The sequence below is a fragment of the Ictidomys tridecemlineatus genome, chromosome 6 (assembly GCF_052094955.1).
Source record: "Ictidomys tridecemlineatus isolate mIctTri1 chromosome 6, mIctTri1.hap1, whole genome shotgun sequence".
NCBI lineage: Eukaryota > Metazoa > Chordata > Mammalia > Rodentia > Sciuridae > Ictidomys > Ictidomys tridecemlineatus.
This window is the reverse complement of record NC_135482.1, coordinates 169,449,944-169,472,485: the sequence shown is the minus strand read 5'-3', so window position 1 is coordinate 169,472,485 and position 22,542 is coordinate 169,449,944. Positions and strand designations below refer to the sequence as shown.

The window sequence follows — 22,542 nt, the reverse complement described above, 5'->3', positions numbered from 1 at the left end:
CACACATATATGCACACAAACACACACATATATATCTATTTGTCCTGATGACTTCCCATCTCACCATTTAATAAAAAAACAGGTTAAATAAAGGATTCCAACTGTTTGCTGACTAAAGAGAAGAACAAAAAATTATACTACCAGGCTGTTAAATGCAGTCAATCCCGGATAACTGTCAACATTCATAATAAAAAAATATTTTCCCCCTCTTGTCAAACAGTAGATGAGCAAAACATTGGAAAACCTCATATGAGTCTATTTCAACCTTCCAATGAAAGGTAAGTGTGTGGGCAGAAGAAACAGATTAAATAAGGAAACTTCACAGGATGATCGTATTTTAAATCACATGTTCTTTTCTTTTCATTTGGCCTTCACATATCATGAGAACAAAGACAATTTACTCAATTGATATTTATTTGTAAAACATCAATCAGATGTCTTATGTCTAACAACTTATCAGCTAAGGCTAAAATTACCTTCATTTCATTTGACACCAATTAGTCCATTTTTCCAACCAAGCAATAACATACTAAAGGAAACAACAGCTAACATTCACAGAGCATAACCACTTGCTACCATTAATATAAATGCTTTAAAGTTTACCACAGCACCATGAAGTTTAAAACATACTGTTTGCCAAGAGGGGTAAAATATTTTTTATTATGAATGTTGACAGTTATCTAGGATTGATTGCATTTAACATCTCCATTTTAAGGAAAGAGGACATTAAAGTCCATATAAGCTCAGTGAGAGCTGAGTTAAAGAATATTAAGTGGAAAAATGTGAATTCCACAATCTTATCCACTATTTACAGCAAATTCCCAGCATGAAATTATGAACACAGAGGAAAATATATATTCTTATCTTCTAACTCTTATCACATCAGATGTTGTAATAATTTCTTTAAAAGCAGAAGTGCTTATGTTAAAATAGATTTTTTTACCCTAATGACTATAATACAAATTACCTGGAGCCGAAGATCAGACATTTGTCTTAACAGATCCTCAAAGAGTTCTCTATCATCTTCTGGTAACTCAGAAGACAAGACAACTCCCACAAAGCAACCTGCTGCTTGTAACATTGTATCAGGAAACATATAGGCACCTACAGTACATTTCAGAACTGGGGATCTATCAGGAACCAGAGGGTACAACCAGTCACAAACCTGAAAGAATTAGGTAAAAAAAAATTATCAATAAATGGAATAATTTTCATCTATGTTATAATAAAATTGTTATAAAACAAACATTTTAAAGTCTAACACACATTTTAAAAGATTTTATAGAACCATCAATATCAATAAATACCTAATGAAAATTAATCATTTGCTAATCTGATGTTCCTGCAAGAAAACTTTAAAAATGCTATTGCTCCCCTAATAATGGTTTTAAAACTGATGGCCTTAAATAGTCCAGTGCTACCAATATGCTTCTAGCTTTAAATGTAAGAATCAAAGTGAATTAATTATTCAAATTAGATATCCCTTTGTGGAAATGTACAAACTCAAAACTGTTTTCCAGTACTACACATGTTATTTACTAATTTAAAACAATCCTATGAAATTGGTATTTAATGATAACATGAAAATATAAAAACAGGGTACCATATAATATCTTAATACACATATACCCTGCACAATGTTCAAATCAGGTTAAACATATATTTCCTCAAATATTTATCATTCTTTATGCTAAAACTTTCAAAATCCTTTCTTCTAGCTTTTTGCAATGTACATTATATTATTATCTGTAGTTACCCTATAATGCAATAGCATACCAGAATTTCTTGCTCCTAACTATAATTTGGTACCCATCGATCAATCCTACCTCACTCCTCTCCCAACCTCACCCTCATTTGCAGCCCTCTGGTAACCACCATTCAACTTCCATGAGATCAACATTTTTAGATTCCACATCAGGGAAATCCTGGTTCCTGTCTTTCTGTGCTTGGCTTATTTCACTTCACTTAATGACCTCTAGGTTCCATCAATACTGACACAAATGACAGGGTTTCATTCTTTTTTGCAGTGAATAGTATTACATTGTGCTTATATACTATATGTTATCAATTCATCAACTGATAGGCACTTAGTTTTTATTTCAAAGCAGTATTATTGTAATTTTTTTTGCACATTGACACTGAAGCACAAACAGGTTAACTAATTTGCTAAGGGTCAACAATTAAAAAGTGAAGGTAGGATTTGAGATCATGCAGTCTAAATCAGAAAAGAAAAGAACTGTTTTAATTAAAAACCCAGCACTCATAATGTAAATTTTTTTTTAAACCCCAAGAGAACCTACCATGACAGAGCTAGAAGAGATTAAGATATGTTTGTGTACTCACTATGTATTATGAAATTAAGACAAAATAATACAAAGTGTTCCTGCAATGCCATCTGGGGAGGGCAGTTTATCAATACACTTTGACTTAAATTCAAATCATGGCTATCTAAATTCATGAGATTAATTTTAAATCAGAATTTCCAAATGCATTCATTTCTAATATGTTAACATTCTTTCAGTAACCAAAATTTTATTGTGCACAACTTCCAGAACACTATTATCATAAAGAAAATTTGAAAGCCAATTTATTAAAACAATGTGTGATGAATGTAAGTCAAAGAGCATGAGAAATTTCATATGAAAGATGGAAAACTCTGATACACTACCATCATCTCTAACCAACAAAATAAAAACATACAAGAACTAGAATACTCAAGTGACTCCTAGAAAGTGCCTAATAAGCACTTTAAAATTCTTTTTATTTCACATATTCTTTTCTATTTATCCCAAAAGTCACTTCTTTTATAAAAGTCAAACTTCAGACAGCTACAAAAAAAGTACAGTCTTCCAAAATGACATTGGGTAATTCACAAACTCTTAAATATCTGAGTAGCTATGTATTTTAATATGTACCAAGAAAAAAAAAAAACATCCTTTCCTTGATTTCAGTTGTTACTGGTTTGATGAAATTAACAAGTGAAAATAAAAATATTAACAAAGTAATAGGATTATATTTTTGACAAAAAAAATTGTAGATTATTGTAAAATGACCAAAGTTTGTGAAAATCTTTATGTACTTTACTACAATTTCTTTAAAATGCATTGTCACCTTGACTATTTGAACTGGATAGTCCCAATTCTTTCTAAGAAAAACCCTTAAGGGGTTGGGGCAACTTTCAATAACATCAGTTATAACATACCAATTTTCTAAGGGAAGATAATTCAATCCAGATGAGATTTAGTCTCAACGGAGGAAAAACAGTCAAGAGATTTTGCAGGTGGGGAGAATGCTGCCACATATAACTGAAAAATTCTAGCAATTAACTCTTCATCATTATATTTTGGCAACTAATTTATCCTGAATTAAAAAATATTAATTTCTTAATAACTTCTAGGTTCTTTAAACAACATTCAAGTTAACTCCATGTAAAAGCTACATATCTTTAAAAAAGAACTTAGTATATATAAGAAAAAAATAGTGCTATAACTAAGCCACATAATCTGAACTTTGGGTGAAAATACTTTGCTTAAATAGTGATTTCTCATTGATGCAAAATCCTTTGTTATACTCAATGTATAACAAGTTCTTATTTCAAGAGTCTATCTCCCTTGTTTCTACATGCAACCTTTTAAAAGCAGGTTGTATTGAACTATCACATTCAGAATACCTCACTAAATCCACAGCAATGCTTCTAACATTACTATTATTTAGTGGCAGTCTTTGCACTTGGACCAACTACATTCTGGTAAACTCATCTGTAGTTTCTAACTTTATGTTAGATTTTGGGCTGGATTTTTTTTTTTTTTTAAATGCTTTAGTAGCCGTCCTGTGTAGATGTTTGGCAACATCCTTATCCTTAACCACGATGCTGGCAGCAACCACTCTCTAGCTGCAATAACTGAAAATGTCTGCAGATGTACTCAAAAGTTTCCTGGAGGGGCAAAATTGCTCCTAGTTGAGAACTACTACTCTAGACAGTGCTGATTCTAGCCCAGTTCAGACGCTCAGCTGGGTCTTGATAACATTTGTGGATATTTACAATTACACAGCCACATGAATTACATACATAATTTGTATATATTACATAACTTGAAATTAAAGTTACTAAGTAACTCCAGGTAAAGAATTAAAAACTTAAGAATAAACACTCTGATGTTCCTTAGGTCCTATCATCACAAATACCAAAACAAGACCTCATTATCTTAAAAAACGAAAAAAAAAAAAAGAAAGGAAAAGAAAATCAAACAGAAATGTAGATGTTCAAAGCTCATAAATACATTTAAGAAGAAAGTAGAACTTAAATATTTTTTCACTTGTCTTACAATCCTAGATACATTATAAATGTTGTCAAAAATGATGCAAAGATGTCATTTTATATATACGATATGTAGATGTCTAAATATATTTGAAATTATGTTTTATGTTTTCCTTTGACTTACCTGAAGAAACCCAGGAGGACGGTTTAGAACTGTATCAAGAGAATTATCCAAGAATCTCACAATTCGAAGGTACCCAGGATATGAAGGTGCACTAACCTCCCCTGCAGGATTTACAAAAAAAATCTGTACTCCATTTGGTATCAAAATCAACTCATCTGCATCTAGCCCTAAGGTCTCAAGAGGAGGTGGCTGAGAATGATTCCTATAGAAGTCTTCTCCCACTGACGAAAACTCCCCAGAATCTGTTCCATAGGACACAGTGTAGTGACCCTCTGCAGCCTGAGGAGTATAAGCAGGAGGAGCTTCTGATGGACAGCCTGGAGATGGTAAGGACAAAGGAGGTGTAGCCACTAACCCTGCACTTAAGGCTGAAGTGTTTCCATCTACTTCAGCATGCTGAAGAGGTAAATTAAAGGACTGAGGCTCTGGTGACTTTTCACCTATGTCTTTAGGTGGAAATTCTGGATATAACTTAGGTACCTCCTGAAGGTCATTCCGCAGAGAAGTAGCAAGGCCCTTCTCTAGAATTTCTAACCTCGTGCGTACATTCTGTAGTGTTTCTTTCATTTTCTGTTGCATTTGTCTAGCAGATTCCCACTCAGGGCCTGTGTGTTCAGCTTCAGTTGATACAATGCTGATTCCCCTGAGCAGGTGTCCTATTCCTTGTTTATAGTAGTTCTTTGCTTCTTCCTTCTGACCTAATTCATCTGTATTCAGTCCTTTATTAACAAATAAAAAGGCTTTTTTATATGCTTCCTTGATGATCTTGATTTCAGCAGGTTCTCCATCTTGTGGCTCTTGCTCCATAACTGCAAAATAGAAAACATTCGTAATTATCTTGCTTAACTGTTTACTTCTCTAGGATCCACCTCATCTACCTGAATATATTTAAAGAGGACAGTTTTCTCTGACTTGTTCACTATGGCATCCCCTAAGCTTACTCTTAGTTTTGACACAGAGAAAACATTCAATATGTAGCTGATGAACAGATAAAGGCTCTTGGGTCCAAATATCTTATTAATTAAAAAACAGAATAGAATACATCAAAATATGTCTAGTAAGTAATTTTTTGTTCTTGTTTCTTACAATAAATGAAATAGTTCTCTATGTCAAAATTTAGCATTGGAACAAAAGAATCTCATTCTGAAATTCATTGTTAAATATATCTAGATTAGCTAATAAAAAATGAGTTGAATCATACTTTAGAAAGGACAAATGAGAAAAATTTCAATTATGTATAGTTAGCATTATTCCCTCCCCAACCTTACTGACTTTAAAGATTATTAAAATGGCATGCCTATTTTTCATAATGAGAAAAAGAAATTAACAGGCATTTCTCACACACATACACACACAAAGACTCAAAAGCCACATGAAAAGGTGTTCAACACATTATTTCTCAGGAAAATAAAACTAAAATCCGCAGTGATTTTCAGATGGCAAAAATTTAAAAACTGTTAGAAAAACATAAAAGAAGAGCTGGGAATACAGCTCAGCTGGTAGAGTGCTCGATGCACAAGGCCTACCTGAGTTCAAACTCCAGCACCACAAAAAAAAAAAAAAAAAGAAACTTTGCTGCTGGAAAAAATGGCACACCACTTTGGAAAACGGGCCATTTTTATTAAAGCTGAACATTCATTTACTCTATGACCCAGCAATTCCATTTGCAGGTAAGGGTGTGTGTGTGTGTATGTGTGTGCGCCAAAATATGTACAGTTCTCCCTAATCTGCAGATTCATTTTCCATGGTTTAAGTTACATAAGGTTAACCATGTTCTGAAAATATTAAATGGAAAATTCCAGAAAGAATTCATAAGTTTTAAACTGTGCACTGTTTTGAGTAGTGTTACAAAATCTCACTCCAACCCACCAAAAATGTGAATAATCTCTCTGGCCAGCATATCCATGTATTTGCCCATCATTTAGTAGCCATCTTGGTTATCAGATCAACCTCAGTACCATAGTGCTTATATTCAAGTAACTCTTATTTTACTTAATAATGGCCCCAAAGCACAAAGCAGTTGTGCTGGTAAAAATTTGGCTGTACCAAAAAGAAGCTGTAAAAGTGCTTAATATAAGTGAAAAAGTTCCCAACTTAATAAACAAAAAAAATCAATGTTGAGGTTGCTAAGATCTATGGTAATAATGAATCTTCTTCTATCTATCTATCTAATATCTTTTTCCTTCTTTTTATATCTAAAAAGAAGGAAAAAGATATTCATGCCAGTATTCTTTCATATCTCTAAATTCAAAAGTTACAGCTACAGTGTGCAATAAGTGCTGAGTTAAGACAGAAAAATCATTAAATTTATGGGTGGAAGACATGAATACAATGTGTCCTGACTAACTGGCGTAAGTATGTTGCAATAGAAAGCACTGAGTCTACAGAAAGACTTAGTAAGTCTTGCTATAGCAAGGGATTCCCTAAAAAAAAAATATCAAAAATCACTTAATGCAAACAAGGAATAGTTACAGATTCAACATTAGCTTTGGGCCAAACTGCATGTGCTGATGAGAAATTGCTGCTACAGAGAGTTGAGTTCTTCGTCAATTAAGGAAAATGGGATACCATCCAACACAATTCTTCAACTGCAATGAAACCACTCTGGGTTTTTTGTTTGTTTGATTTATTTATTTATTTATTTTTTGATGGGGAGGGTTACCAGGGATTGAACTCAGGGGCACTCAACCACTGAGCCACGTCCCCAGCACTACTTTGTATTTTATTTAGAGACAGGGTCTCACTGAGTTAATTAGCACCTCACTTTTGCTGAGGCTGGCTTTGAACTCTCAATCCTCCTGTCTCAGCCTCCTGAGCCACTGGGATCACAGATGTGGGCTACTGCACCCGGTGAAACCATTTTCTTCTTGAAGAAGTCCTACAAGTGCAAAGGAAGCACTGTGGCATAAAATATAGAAGGCCATACAAAAATTTCTAATTACACGATCTTCTGAACAGTCTCAATAAAAGACCACCTGGACTACCAAGGACCCTAAACATGGATGTCATCAACTCCTGACATCCAATAATCAACATAGTCATGATTCGATGGTCCAGGATCACCCAAAGCAGAGGATACATCTAGAGTCTATCAATACATCAGAACTTAAATAGAAGCCTAATAATACCACATTAAATGCCTATGTCATTCATCTCATCACGCAGACAATGTACCATCTCACATCAAAAAAAGGGTGAATAAACTGCACTGTATTTTAAGAAAGACCACATTCATATAACTTTTATCAAGATATATTATAATTCTGCTATTTTATTATCATTTGTTAATTTCTTATTATGCCTAAGTTTTAAGTTAACTTTATCACAGACACATATGTATAGGAAAAATAATGTATATATAGGGTTCAGTATCATCCATGACAACAAGCATCCATGTAGGGTCTGGATGTGGCTCAAGCGGCTCTCTCTCTCTAAAAAAAAGAAAAGAAAATATCTCCCCTGAAGAAGTCTGTGTGTCTCTATGTGTGTATATACACACACATGCAAGCAGTCAAGTATCATAAAAGTGAGGAAAACTTCTAACATTAAAGATAAAAATGAAAATGATGCATTTGGATGAAAAGAACGACATGCAGGGAAAAAATTAAACCCTATCATTTATAAACATGCAGAAATACTGAATCCATAAAATACAAATAAGATGAAAATGCACCCAAAAGAGGAAGTGAAATTAAATAAAAATATAGCTAGAAAGAAAAAATCAGTAGAGGAATAAAAAAATAAAGATTATAGGCTGGGAGTGGTGGCATAGTAATTCAAGCTACTTTGGAGGCTGAGGAAGATCATGAGTTCAAGGCCAGCAGAGACAATTTAGTAAGAGCCTGTCTCAAAAATAAAAGGAGCTGGAGATATAGGTCAGTGCCAGAGCAACTCTGGGTTCTCTCCCCAGTACTAAACAAATAAAAAAAAGGCTATAAAATCATGAAAAAATGTGCAGGAAGCAGAGCAAATGGATTTAAAAAATAAAGAAAAAATAGGTAAGAAAATCCAGAAAGTTCAACATCTGAAAACTAAAACTTTCAGAAAAAAAGAATAGCCAAAAAAATAAGGGATGAAAGAGTAGTATAAATAATTCACAGAATTTCCATAACTGGAAAACATAAATTTCCAGATTTAAAAAGACCTATAAGGATAAAAAGATTCACATCAAGGAACATACAATAAAATTTCAGAAAACTGGGCTCAAAGGGACCCTCTTAAAAAGCTTAAAAAAAGAAAAATAAGAATATTAAGGAATTTCCTCAAAGCAACAAGTAAAATTTAAAATAAAATGGTAAAATTTATTCATAATTCTTAGTAAAAATACTTCAAGCCCAGCCAAATGACTGCCCAGCTACTAGATCCTATTTCTGGGATTCCATGTTTGGAGAAAGGTATCCCAACCAAGACTCATGATGGAAAATTCTCAAGATGCAACCTATGCAGATTAGGGTAGAAATAACTCCAGAAAAGATTTCTTCAAGAAACTAAAATTGACAGAAGACTTGACTTAACATACTTTTAATTTCTGAGAAAAATAGAATTAATTAATAGGATTCAAAGTTTACTTTGTGACAAATACATGGATAATTAAGGAAATAATTATCAAGACAATTATTAACTCCGGGGAAAACAAGATGACTAAACTAGAAACAAAAAGTAACCATTGGATATTACGTTCCAGTTTTGATTACTGTCATAATAACGAGAATGTGAATAATTCAAGGTAATAATTCATAATGTGAATCTTGATGTAAGCAAAATTATGGAAGAACCATTTTGAAAGATGGAATATGGATAGATAGAAAGTTTAAGTGCTTGTGGTATACAACAATAGGGCTAAAACTTATGGAGGCCCTAGTGAGAACCTATTTCTAAATTTAAAATATCTAAAAGGCTGGGGATGTGACTCAGTGGGTGAGGACCCGTGAGTTCAAACCCCAGTACCCACCCTCCTAAAAAACAAAAGAACCCTGATAACCCCCTCTCCCTGGAATTACACCTATTGCTGTGTCATCAAAATGTCTTCCCTTTACACAGACCCAAACCCCCTCTTCCTTCCAAAATCATGGAAAAACATTCTACATTCTTCCTCCTTCTTAAGGTACAAGAAAGATAAGAGAATATCAAGAAAGCAGGGGCCTATCATATTCCTAAGTAGTTATTGAGTATCTTGAAAAGGTAAAAAAATGATTTCACATGCTTTAATTTTCAGTGTTGGAAAAGTCTTTGAAAAGTCAACCTAAGGTATTAAATAGAGTACCTTCACCAGTATAATAGTCATATGACAAATCAAAATCTATTACCAAATACTATGATAAACTTGTTATATTATTTAAACCTTCTAATAAAAGAAGTAAAAAAAGGCATTTAATTTCACATATAACTATATGCATATGCCTTAAAAACCCCTCGCGCTTGCAGAGGTAAAACTCTGAACCAAAATACTTGGCAACTTAATTCAATCCCATAAATAATGAAGGTAGTAAACAATTATGTTTAACAAGCAAAATTGCCAAATAGTTTTTTAACAATTCAGCATTTAATCTCCCTAGAGCTAGCAGAAGTTAGTCTAATGTATGCCTGCCAGCCAATCTGGCTCTTTTAAAAAGAAACAGGGTTTTTTCTTTAAAATTTACTTTTTATTATTTAAATTATATATTGACAAATCAGTTGTATGTGTTTATGGGATATGAAGTGATGGTATATTTGGGTTTTTAATATGGAATGATTAAATCTAATTTATCACCTCAAATATTTGATAATTTTTGAAATGAAAACATTTGAGGCTTTATCTAATATTGAAATGTACAACACTCAATTAGCTATATTCACCATTCTGCGCAACAGATCTTTAAAAAAAAATCACTCATTCCTTCTAGTGATGTGGGGAGGGGGAGTGGAGAAATTAAAAGAGAGTGGTTTTTTTATATTATCTGTATGCAATTCCCTTTGTAACATCCTACTCCATCTTACCCTATTCTGGCTTGCTGGGCAAACTGTTTCAATAAGCACCATATAGTATAAAGGCTTCCTGTTTCAAAGGGGTCATATGAAACCACCAAATTAAGTGAACACAAAAGGGAGGGAATCAGAAACTGGAATATTCATTCTTTGACGGGGGGTGGGGAGAATATTCTTATATGTTGCCGTTATTTTTCTTTTGTCAACTTCAAAAAATGTTAAACTCTTAAATAACTGAAGCAGTAACAAATTAGCAAACCTCGAGGATCCTCAAAAGACTACTACAGCAATCCACCGGAGTGGAAAAGGGAGTGGGAAACGGGCCAACCCTACAGTAACGCAATAATGCCTCGTCATTACAGCGCGCATTCCGAGAGAAACTTTCCAGACACAGAACTAGGTCAGAGATCCTCTGCGGCACTCAGTCCCTAGCAAATATCAACCAAAGTGTTCGAAAGAGTAAAACCCCACGTTACGCATTCCCAATATAATTACTGTTGGTTGTGGAGTCTGAGCTAAAGAGACGCTTCCGACCCTCGGGCAGCCGAGAACGCAGAGGGAGGGGAAGTCGCGGTGAAGAGCGGAGGTGGGGCTGCACAACAGCCAACTGATAACCCGGGAGGACCGCGGCCTGGGAGTGGCGGGGGCGGGAGGGTGCGCACCAGTAAGACGGGCGGGAAGGGAGGCCGACGGTTCCTTAAACAGGGGATGGGGATTCACTTAGAACTTCTCGAACTGCTCTCCCCAGAAATGGCACCCTGTGACGAAAGTTCGTTGAGACCTGGACACCGGGCCGGCCTCCTAGGCCCCGCTTCCCGCCCTCCCACACCTGCCCGCCAGGCCGAGCCCACCCGACCCCGGGCGCCAGGCCACCAGCCAGGCAGCGTGGGGTCCGCGCGGGGGCGACTCGCTCGCCGCCGCCCCACCTGTGCCTTCCAGACCTTGGGCGCTACGGCACCGCCCAGAGAGCTCCCCGCCTGGCCGCCGCAACCTGGGGCTCCGCAAGCCACAGTCCAGAGGCTGCGAGTGCCCGCGCGCGTCGGCGGCTCACAAAGCGTTCCAGGCCGCGCGCGCCACGTCACGCGCCGCCTCCTCGCCGCCACGTGACGCCCACGCGGGCGTCTTTCCCACGCACTCGGCACCAGTCGGCCCAGAGTAGGTTCTGCGCTCTCTGACCTTCCAAACGGTGCAGGGGAGGACGTCAGTCGGCTTTGAACCCAGGAACCGCCGTAAAACCTTAGCGAGAGGAGGGAGCGAGGGTAGGAAACCCTGGAGAACCTCGTGAGTCAGCCACTCAACACGACCCCCTAAGCAGGGTCTCCGCGGCCACGTCGGCCGCCCCTGCGCCTGCGCAATCTCTACTAGCCCCACGAAAGGGAGACATCTGGAGACTCTAGGAAAAGAGCAGTGGGTCATGACAGTTTGTGGCCGCTGGAGGGAGCCGCAGGCGCTGTGCACCTGGGAACAAAGGCTGATCTGCGGTCCGGAGCCCAGCCCTCATAACTACAGGACCCAGCGAATGGTTTGCCCGCCCAAGGGTCTCAATAGGTTAGAATATTTGTACCAATGTCGTAGAAAACATAAGATTTCTGATGATAAGGCAACACCACTGGGCTTATAGAATGCTAAAAGGGAAAAGTCTAAGTAAACATGCTTTACTTCTCTTCAAAAGTTCTTAAAGTTAGTAAAAAGCTATAGATGGTAGATTAATACTTTTGAATAAGCTTGACTTTAAAAAGTCTATTTGTAGTTCCTTAAATGTTTAAATATAATTACGTAACTTGTATTAAGGCAGTGGCTTGTTTCAGATGAATTATTGCTTCCCTCAATCAAAACTCCCACTTCCCTCAATTGAACTCCCACTTCATTCCACTCTGAAATTTTATCTTAACATAATATTTATTTATTCTTGGAAATCTTTTATTGATCATCTACTATACTTCTCTGCATAAAATTAAGTCAAATTCTAATTTTTAAAATTTCCTTTGTCCATAAAGATTAGTGCTTAAAATGGAAGTTTCTATATGTGAAGTCATTATATATGGAAAACCCAAAAGAATTTACTACAAAAGTACTAGAAGTAATAAATGAGTTCATCAAGGTTGCAAGTTAAACATACATAAATTAATAATATTTATATACACTGGCAATGAACATTTGAAAATGAAATTAAGAATTCTATTCACAACCTGGGCAGGTGGCACACACCTATAATACAAGTGGCTTTGGAGGCTGAGGCAAGAAGATAACAAGTTCAAAGCCAGCCTCAGCAACTTAGGGAAACTGTGTCTCAAAAATTTAATAAAAGACTGTGACTCAAAAATTTAAATGTGGCTAAGTGGTTACGTGCCACTGGTATAAAAAAAAAAAAGAATTCCACTCTCAATACTTCAGGAAGAATAATGTACTTTGAAATAATTTTAGCAAAATAAGTAAAAGACCTGTGCACTAAATACTATAAATATGACTGAAAGAATTTTTTAAAATATTTATTTTTTTAGGTGTAGATGGACTCAACACAATGTCTTTATTTTTTTACGTGGTGCTGAGGATTGAACCCCAGTCCTGTCCTTGCTAGGGGAGCGCTCAACTGCTGAGCCACAATCTCAGCCCTGACTGAAAGAATTGAATTGAAAAGATATTCCATGCTCTTGAATTGAAAGATTTAATATTGAGATGGTAATACTCCTCAAATAGATACACAGATTCAACATAATCCCTGTAAAAATACCAGAAGACTTAGGCAGAAATTGATCAACTGATTCTAAAATTCATAAAATCATGGAAATGCAAATGACCTAAAATAGCCAAGACAATCTTAAAAACAAATGGGAGGCCCGAACACTTTCCAGTTTCAAAACTGACTATAAAACTGCAGTAATAAAGTCAGTGTGGTGCTAGTGTGAGTAAAGACATATGGAATACAATTGATCATTATATTAGAATTAGTATCCCCCAAATATGTCCTTGCATTTATAGCCAACTAAGTTTTAACAAAGGTGACAAGAAAATCCAATGGGAAAAATATTTTAAACAAATGGGACAATCAGATATTTAAGCAAACAGGTGAATTTGCACACATATCTCATGCCATATACCAAAAATAGATCCTAGACCTAAATGTAAGAACTAAAATGATAAAACTCTTAGAAGAAAATATAACTTCCCAGGTTATGAAATTAACTTCATGAACATGTTAGGCCATGATTTCTTAGATATGACCTCCAAAGCCTAAGTGATAAAAGAAAAAAAGTTTAATTGGACTTCATCAAATTACACTTTGCTCTTGAAAAATATACTATCAGGAAAAGGGAAACACACAGTATATGAGAAATACCTGCAAATCACTATTTTTGTCTTGTATATATTAACAACATTTACAATTCAATAATTTAAAAAAGTAACAAATGAAAATGATGAAGAAGATGTAGAAATGACCAAATCTTCAAAGAAGATGTACAGATGACCAAAAAACCATGAAAAGATGACATCATTAGTCTTTAGGGAAAAGCAAATTAAAACTATTATAAGATAATTTCTTACCCATTAACATGACTATAATAATAATAATAATAATAAAAGTGACAGGTTTGGAAACAATGTTCAGAAACTGAAACCCACATGCATTGCTGTTAGGAATGTAAAATGATGCAATCATTTTTTGGAAAACAATTTTTCTTTTTTAAAAAAAGTTGGTGCATAGAAGTACCATATAACTTAGCAATTCCATTCTTAGGTGGAATTTTGAGAGCAAGTCTTCAATTTTTTGATTCAAAGAATTGAGTGATGCTGTTATAAAACCTCTTCTGCTGCTACTTACTTTATTTAGGTAATAAATAAATTTATTTATCTAGACAGAATTTTTTAGCTTACATTGTTAAAAATTAAAATTTGAATGGAATTGATATTGACCCCTGACCATTTTGAAAATAGAATATGTAAAATATTTTTTAATAATACAAATACTTGTACACAAATGTTCACAGCAGCATTAGATCAAAAGTAAAAACTGTCCATATATTCATCAACTGAAGCATGGATTTCTTAAAATACAGTGTATCCATTCAATTGAATATTGTTCAGCCACAAAAATGAATAAAGTATTGATACATGATAAACATAGCTGAACCTTAAAATCATTGTGCTCAGTGAAATAAATCAGACATGAATTTGTATGAATCTTTTGTATGATTTTTTTTTTTAAGAAGGCAAATTTGAAGAGAAAGTACCTGAGTGGTTGCTAAGGGTTAGAGTTGGTAATGGTAAATGACTATAAATGGGCAGAAAGTTTTTAAGTTAGAATGTTCTAAAATTAGATTGTAATGATGGATATCTACCTCAGTAAATATAAAACAATTTATTGAATACAATATTCAAAATGAGTGAAATTTATAATATGTAAATTATAACTAAAGCAGTTTTAAAGATGTATCCTATATTGAATGATTATTATTTGTATTACATATGTTCTAAATTTGGGTAAATACTTTTTGAATAAGCATCCTACAACTAGAATAGTATCATAAAAATTCAATCAACAATATGATCTGACAGTGTTTTTAGAAAAACAGAAGTGAACTTAGTTAGCTACAGCTTAGCTGGCCATCCAGTTCGTTACAGCTAAACTAGTTGTTTGCAGCCTAATTAGTTAATTGGCTACAGGGACTTCTACAACCAACTAAAGCTGTTACTGTGATTAAACTCTAGGGCAGACGCTCAATTCAAATCCTTGTTCTCCCTTAAATTTTATTTTATAGTAAAGAGTCAAAAAAAGGTACCATGATATTTTTCAATCACCTAAGTAATGTAAGAATTATGTTTTTTTTTCTGGATTTTGTGGCGTCTGTAGTATATCAGCTTTTAAAAATTTGTAATTTTTTATTTACTTTTTCCCTAATTTTGTGTTTTTAGAATAAAACAACAACAACTAATTCTGTATTCTTTTCATTTGTCCTTTATTGTCTATGTCTTGGAGGCTCATCTTAACTCTAGATGGCTTGCCAAAGGGATTTTCCTAAATACTAAATAACTGTGTAGAGTGTATCCACCATACAACTTGGATCTGCTTATGCTGAAACAGTGCTTGAGATTAGCAGAAAATAATAGCTTATATTTAAAAACGTGAAAATAATTTTTAACATTTAATACATCTTACTGAGATAAAAACAAAGTCTCAGATTTTTTAATCAGGCCAACAAGAATCAGCACTTTTACCCAGTCACAAGGAAATGAGATGTCTGAAACTGCCAACCCATCTTCCCTCTACCTCCTAAGAACACACTCTGACCTATGACCTAGCAATGAGGTTTCTAGATGAGGTATGCCAGCTAGCCCTTACACAAGCACAGCTATTTCAGTCATGCCCTCTCTCCATTTTATACTTATGTAAGCATACAGCTGACACTGACATTTTTCTACTGGGCCATTATATGTTTCTCTGTAAATACTAAGTCTTTGTGCTTTAAGCCATCTGGACTACCCAAGTGTACCCAGCTAAAAGCATTTCAAAGACAAGGACTTTCCATTATCTTTCCATCTGTATATATGTTGTTCCAGTTAGCATGTTTGAAGGAGCTTTGATTTGGTCATTTCTACTTGAGCATTCCAGCTAAGAATAATTGGTTATGGACCAGCTGGTGAATACTTAACTTTTGTTCTTGTCAGTCTCTTCTAAAAAGTAATGTCTTTGTGCCAAAAATGATATTATGTGTCTGAAGTCCCAGATACTTGGGAGGCAAAGGCAAAAAGATCATTTTAGCACAGAAATTCTAGGCTTGGGCAACATAGCAAGACCCTGTCTCAAACACAAATAAATAAGCACTCTTTAATAATAATGAAGAATTTAAAGAGGTAGGTGAAAGTTTTCAAACAAAAATTATCATTATTCACATACTCCCTGCATGCCACAATATTTCTGATTTAGTAATGGCCTAACAAAGTATTCCTCTTTTCTAAGGTCTTACCTGAACCATTGTGTCTAGATGGGGAAAGACAAAAGTTCTAAGCTTGGTTTATGGTGGTTTGGAAGAGGCTTCCACCAAATATTTTGAGTTGTTCTTTTATTTGACACTCTTGAGGTTTTTATATCCTGAATAATGCACTAAAGTGTGATTTAGGAAAATAGAAGTGTGCATTTCTTGGGGAAAGTGAGAGAAATTTTAATGTGAAAGACGTAGAAAAAGAGATGCTAGGAAGTACCCCGTAAAATTTTAAGGATGTGGATATTGATTCTCTTAAAACTTCTGTATTCTTGTAAATTTCTGTATACCTTCAGCAGTATTCATAATCCAGATAAATATTGTATGAATCATGTATCTATAGCTGAGCACCCCTGACTTTGGAATCCTAGTACCTGAGTTCACATTTACCTCATCTCACTGTCAAAAATACTTAATCACTATGAACCTGTTTTCTCATGTGTTAAGACAAAGCTGTGATAACAAGACCAATTTCTTAGGGTTGTATGAATTAACTGAAATAACTCATTCTAAAGTTGGCACTCAAATGTTCATAAGATATATAGATATAATTTTTTTTTGTACTAGAGATTGAATCCAGGGGTACTCTACCACTGAGCTACATCTTCAACTGTTTTTCATTTTTATTTGGAGACAGTGTCTTGGTAAGCTGCTGAGGCTGGCTTTGAACTTTCAATCCTCCTGCCTCAGCCTCCTGAGTTGCTGGAATTACACACATGCACCACCGTGCTCGGTCATAATGATATTTGATATTCTGTCTTTGATAAAATTCTTTAACGATCAGCAAAGAGTGGTTTTGTTATATCTGAGTTATTTTTTCCATCTAATTGTGTCTTCCATAAATTGATGAAGTTATTTTTCCATAATTACAAATTTACTTCACAGTATAGAAAAGAGTAAATATAAATACTATTTTAACTGTCTCACAGTGCCACTCACAAAAACAATAATATATGGCATTATTTTGATTACATGAGTGTGCTTAGAAGAAAAGTCTACCTATTAGTGGGCTTTAGGAGTGATATATGCCTATTTAGGTATGTAAGTATGTAACATCCATTACATTCATTACAACTCATGAATGATTATGCAAAAAAAGTTTGTAAAAAGATGTTTGTATAGAAGCCTGCATTTTAGTTTGAAGAATTTTATAAAAAAATTTATCATAAATTGTACTATATTCATTTTCAGATTACCTAGTTACTTTTATCCACATGCTAAGTGTGTGTGTGTGTGTGTGTGTATATTCATTTATTATATGATATTGTCAACCAGATATAAGAAAAACCATTAAATGACATTTAATGTTGCATGACATTAATATGAGAAATGTCCAAATTAGTTTAGCCATGAATTGAGCTAGGTGTCAGGGCATCCATCTCATGAACTGATGATCTAGGTTATCATGGTACTGTCACCTAATTGCTCATGTTGAAATTGATAGGGACTCAGTGAAATGAAACTCCTAGTGAGCACATTATTTTGAGGGCTAATGTGATAATAATGTTTCAAGAGACCGACATGAGGTTAGGTCATCAATCTATAAGATCATTGCATTTTCTCTTCCTTTAAATCCCTTGTTATATGACAAGCAAAAATTTGACAAAAGATTGATGTTCTTAGAACAGCATATTTTCTCCCTTGCAGACAAAATACCGTGGCTGATAGACAAATGCAACATTTAAAAAAACTGAATCCTTAGTATAAAACAGAATCTTTAAATACAGAATTGAAGATACATAATCAGGTTTTGAAGGTTTCCTATTTCCACATGAAGTATTCAGTCTTTAGCAAGTACACCCACTTTTTAAAAAAAATCTCTTGGGGTAACTGTTAGAAGCAATTCGGGTGATATTTCTTACTAATCTGGATTTGGTTTTGCACTAGTCTGATTGTACTTTTTATGTTATAAAGAAGTTAATGGATTATTCAGTAAACTATTTTATTTTCTATTTACATTAGGATGGTGGGATGGAATTTAACACCAGACATCAAATTCTTCTCATAGTAATTACATGGCTTTAGGAATGGCTTTAGATGGTAAGCCATCTAGAATTAAGATGAGTCTCCAAGGCTCTGATAGGAGACAAATGAATGAAAGAATATTGTCACTACATTAGAAATGAGCAGAGATCTGCACTGGTGGAGTAGGGAATGAGGAGCAGTAAAAAGTGAGGAGAGAGAAGCTAAACAATATTGTGGATTGACAAAGGACTCAGAAGGACAGAGTTTTGAATGTCATATTTGAGGTTGTTTATGCATCATGATATAAGCCTAAATTTCCAGTTTGCCAAAAAAAGTTGTTTCTATTTTATTTTATTTTGTTTTAGCTCTAAATATAGAAAAGAGGCTTTAATATCTATTTTGTTAACTTGTACAGAAGAAGACAAATATATACAGAGCAAGACAAAGAATGATGTTGAAAGAATCTATGAACTGAACCAAATTAGGAAAAGCAAATGATCAGAACCCAGAGGTACCCTTGAGGCTATAAGTCTGTTGGGAACTTTTGGTTATTTTAAAGAGGGTATTGAATTTTCTACTAGAGGTGTGGAATCCAGGCTCAAAGCAAATGCAATGCCCTCTGATCAAAGACCCAACAACATACCTGAAGTTTGAAAAACTCGTGTTTATTAGTTATTGAAGCAAGGTAAAACACACAGCAGTGGAGCTATGAGACATTTCATTAAGAGGCTGTTGGGAAAGACTTATGGGACATTAAGAGGGTGTTGGGAAGGACTTATGGGACTTAGGCCCATGTTAATTGATTTTGGAAGTGGATATATAGAAGAAGGACTTTGCTTTAAATTGGGTGCTGTCAAGAAATAAAGATAATTATACAATTGAGGCTCTTAATAAATCTCATCTAGAAGGAGAGAGGACTAAAACCACACTAAAACTATCAGTTAAGAAGTCATTCATATTAGCCAGGATAGGTGGGTGTTTGGCTGTTTTTATACGTGGTACAACATTTATACTCCCTGTTCAGACACCATTTCAGAGTGGTTGTATTTTTGTCTTAATCCTTCATAGTCACAGAGGAGCCTTGTCTGATGTGCATGTTCTATGCAGCTGCTATGTTCAATAGGATAACCCCAAAGCCTAGCTTTAAATAACAGGCCAGCCCCCGGCAATACCAAAACCTGGTCAATAGTATGAGGCCTGCTCCCATAAGTCACAGGGTACTGTTTTCCTTTCTCACGGATTTTATCTAGATTTAATGAAGTGGAATGAGTTTAGATGATATCTGGGTTACATAGTTTCAGCAGGTTGAAGGGCTGGTTGACTACAGTCTATTCTTCTCCTTTGAATCATGCCATTAAAAGAAAAACTGAACTGTTTCATGTTTTAATCTGCCAATTAGTTGACTAAAGACATCTATTTGATGTCCTTTGAAGGTAGAAAAGTAAAGCAAAAGAAGCTTAAAGAAGGTTTTTCTTTATTATAAGATTCTGACTGTGACCATGACTGCCTTAAAACAATAACCTTTCTGTGCAGGTCAAGGTTAACAACTGAATAGACCTAGACTGCTCAGACCCTGCTCAACTCATGAGAAGCCTATCTCCAGGACTGGCCCTTGGCCAGCTCCTGGGAAATGAGCTCTGACCCTTGGAATAGTCTCTCTGATAAGAGTGCCTTTGTGTGCCTTATGCCTGAGACCTTGGGCCGTGCAATACCAGTTTTATCAGATAATTTATATTAAAAGGTGATCTATGGAGGACACCTGTTTTGCTCTCAGGTTCTGGAGTCTGAGTTGCTCAGTCAATCATAACAGGCAATATAGGCCTACATGACTGACCTCCAGTAAAATCCCTGAACATCAAGGCCCAGTTGACCTTCCCTGGTTAGCAACCCTTCACACATCTTGTCTAGAAAAGCTAATCACTTTGGGAAAGGATTCCTTGGGTTTGCATTTGGATTCTGTGTACTTTGCCCCCCCACACACACCATTTCCTGCTGCTAATGTTAATTTGTATTCTTTTGTTTAATAAACTGTGACTGTAAGTATAATAGTTTTCTAAGACCTGGGAGTCCTCCTATTGAATCACTCAGCTTGAGTGTGGTCTGGGAAGGCCCTGACTCACTCCTTCACTGTGTGTGTGTGTGTGTGTGTGTGTGTGTGTGTGTGTGTTCGTGTGTGTGTCCCCTTTACTGCCAGCTCTAGTCAATGTGGATTTATTTCTTTACATGCTCTTTGTTCATAACAAAATAATTTTCTGTTTCAATCTTCTTTAAGTAATAACTAAAAGAGTAACTGGAGCTAAGGATAGAAAATGGAGGTAAAGAGAAAGAGGACAAAGTCAAAGAAGACATATTTCCAATAAACCATCTTGAGAGAAATTAAGTCTGCTTTTTAGGATTGTATCCATTCAGTCATTCAAATGATATTTATTAAGGACCTGCTGTGTATCAAACTCTTGCTCTATAATGGAATTAAAATGGCTTTTAGAACAGAACTGGGTATGTGGGTTCCTAACACATGCTTTGTATAAAGTTATCATAGCTGCATGAACTCCACATCACAGGAGCCTTGAGGGACATGCCAGCTTCAAGCTCTAACACAGATTCTCGGAGTTGTTTATGCTCTGGGGTATGGTGGGTTTGGATCACCATTATCCTCCTTGATAGGGGGCAGAGTATGGACACTCCTGCTCTTACCCCTATGGATAGCTAATAGTTTTGTTCTTGGGAATGTGGATGGTCCTCATCTGGGACCTGCTTCCTGAGGAAGTAGGTGCATGAATAGAAGTTTTGCTATCCAGGCTCCTTGCACAGTGACAGACATCACCACCAAGAGACCTGATGGGAGCAAAAATTAGATCTGACAAGTGAGATTTCTTTGCTGGTATAAGGTGAGTTGATGAAAACTGAGTAGTTTTCTCAGAAGAATGTGCAGGAGTGGCCAACTTACAGAAAGGTCTTGAGACCCTGGTGGGGATTCTGCTGAGACAGAGGAATCAGAGGAAGTGTCCCACTCTGTATGTGTGGCTTTGCGGTGAGTCATACCACACATCTTCTGTTTAAACACTGCTTTTATTTTTTTAATAGAAGGATACTATACGTGGAATATGAAAGAACTCCTTGGTAAAACAGCAAAGTGATTAGATTTTCTGCATTAATAGAATAGGGTTATATTTATGCAGTCAATATATACTTATAAAAGCTTTCCAAGTCCTTATAATTTGGGATTACAAGAACAAAGAGAAAGCTGGATGCAATGGCTCATTCCTGAAATCCCAGCACCTTGGGAGGCTGAGGCAGGAGGACCACAAGTTCAAAGCCAGCCTCAGCAATTTAGCAAGGTCCTGTCTCAAAATAAAACAACAACAACAAAGAGGAGAGAATATCTTTACTGCTGGTTGGCTATAACATCAAACACTATCTCTTTCTCTTTCTTGTGTAGCTCATTTACTGGGGCGATCAAGAAGAAATATATGTAAAGAAGTGATGGATTGCTGATAAAATCCACAACACAAATTCATAATTGGACATCCTTGATTGTCTGGGGGACCAAGGTGGAGGGGGGAGGGTTCCAGAACATCTAATGCTTTTCTGGCAATATGCAGACAGTTTAATGGAAAGATCTAGATGCAGAAATTCCATCACCAGGACTGTATTCTTGAGGCTGACCCATCTGAGCCTGATTGCTCAAATAAAATGTTAGAGATGATGACCAGAAACCCAGCACTCAACAAGTGCATCAGCTCAAAGAGTTCGTAGGTTAAAGATACTGTTCTTAGAAAAAAGAAAACTACTACTATTTTATAAGACTTGGTTAAAAAATACTTCAAGGGTTGCATCTTTACAGTAAAAAAATTCAAATGATTCCCAGAAATTCTTTGTTATTAAATCATATTCCTGAACAGTCTGCATTTCTCAGTCTTTTTTTGCATGTTTGAGTGTCTAATTGCTAGTGTTTTTTATTTTTTAAATAAAATTCTAGCCAGGTATAGTGGTCCGTACCCGTAATCCCTACTATGTGGGAGGCTGAAGGAAGAAGATCAGCAGATTGAGGCCAGCCTGGGCAATTCAGGGAGGTCCTGTCTCAAACATAATTAAAATAAAATAAAATAAGTTGGAGTTGTAACTCATCTCTGGATTCAATCCACAGTACCTCAAAAAAAAAAGTTATTTTTCCTAGAGCAATAAAAACTTTA

At 35.5% G+C, this 22,542-nt stretch overlaps 1 protein-coding gene across 7 annotated transcripts in view; it reads right to left on the bottom strand.

The window, feature by feature from the left end:
• Nucleotides 1-22,542, bottom strand: part of Spart (spartin) — a 57,740-nt gene that overhangs the window by 24,483 nt on the left and 10,715 nt on the right. The window contains exons 1-3 of one of the 7 annotated variants that reach the window (XM_013360856.4): nt 11,583-11,789; nt 4,443-5,251; nt 968-1,165 (exon numbers count right to left, since the gene is read on the bottom strand). In XM_013360856.4, coding sequence (XP_013216310.1) covers nt 968-1,165; nt 4,443-5,249 — 1,005 coding nt within the window. In that variant the 5' untranslated portion in view covers nt 5,250-5,251; nt 11,583-11,789. Of the gene's footprint in view, nt 1-967; nt 1,166-4,442; nt 5,252-7,206; nt 7,321-10,901; nt 11,035-11,332; nt 11,508-11,582; nt 11,790-22,542 lie in introns of those variants that run through there. The other 6 variants (XM_013360858.4, XM_078016113.1, XM_005317103.5 and 3 more) reach the window with 6 other exon arrangements.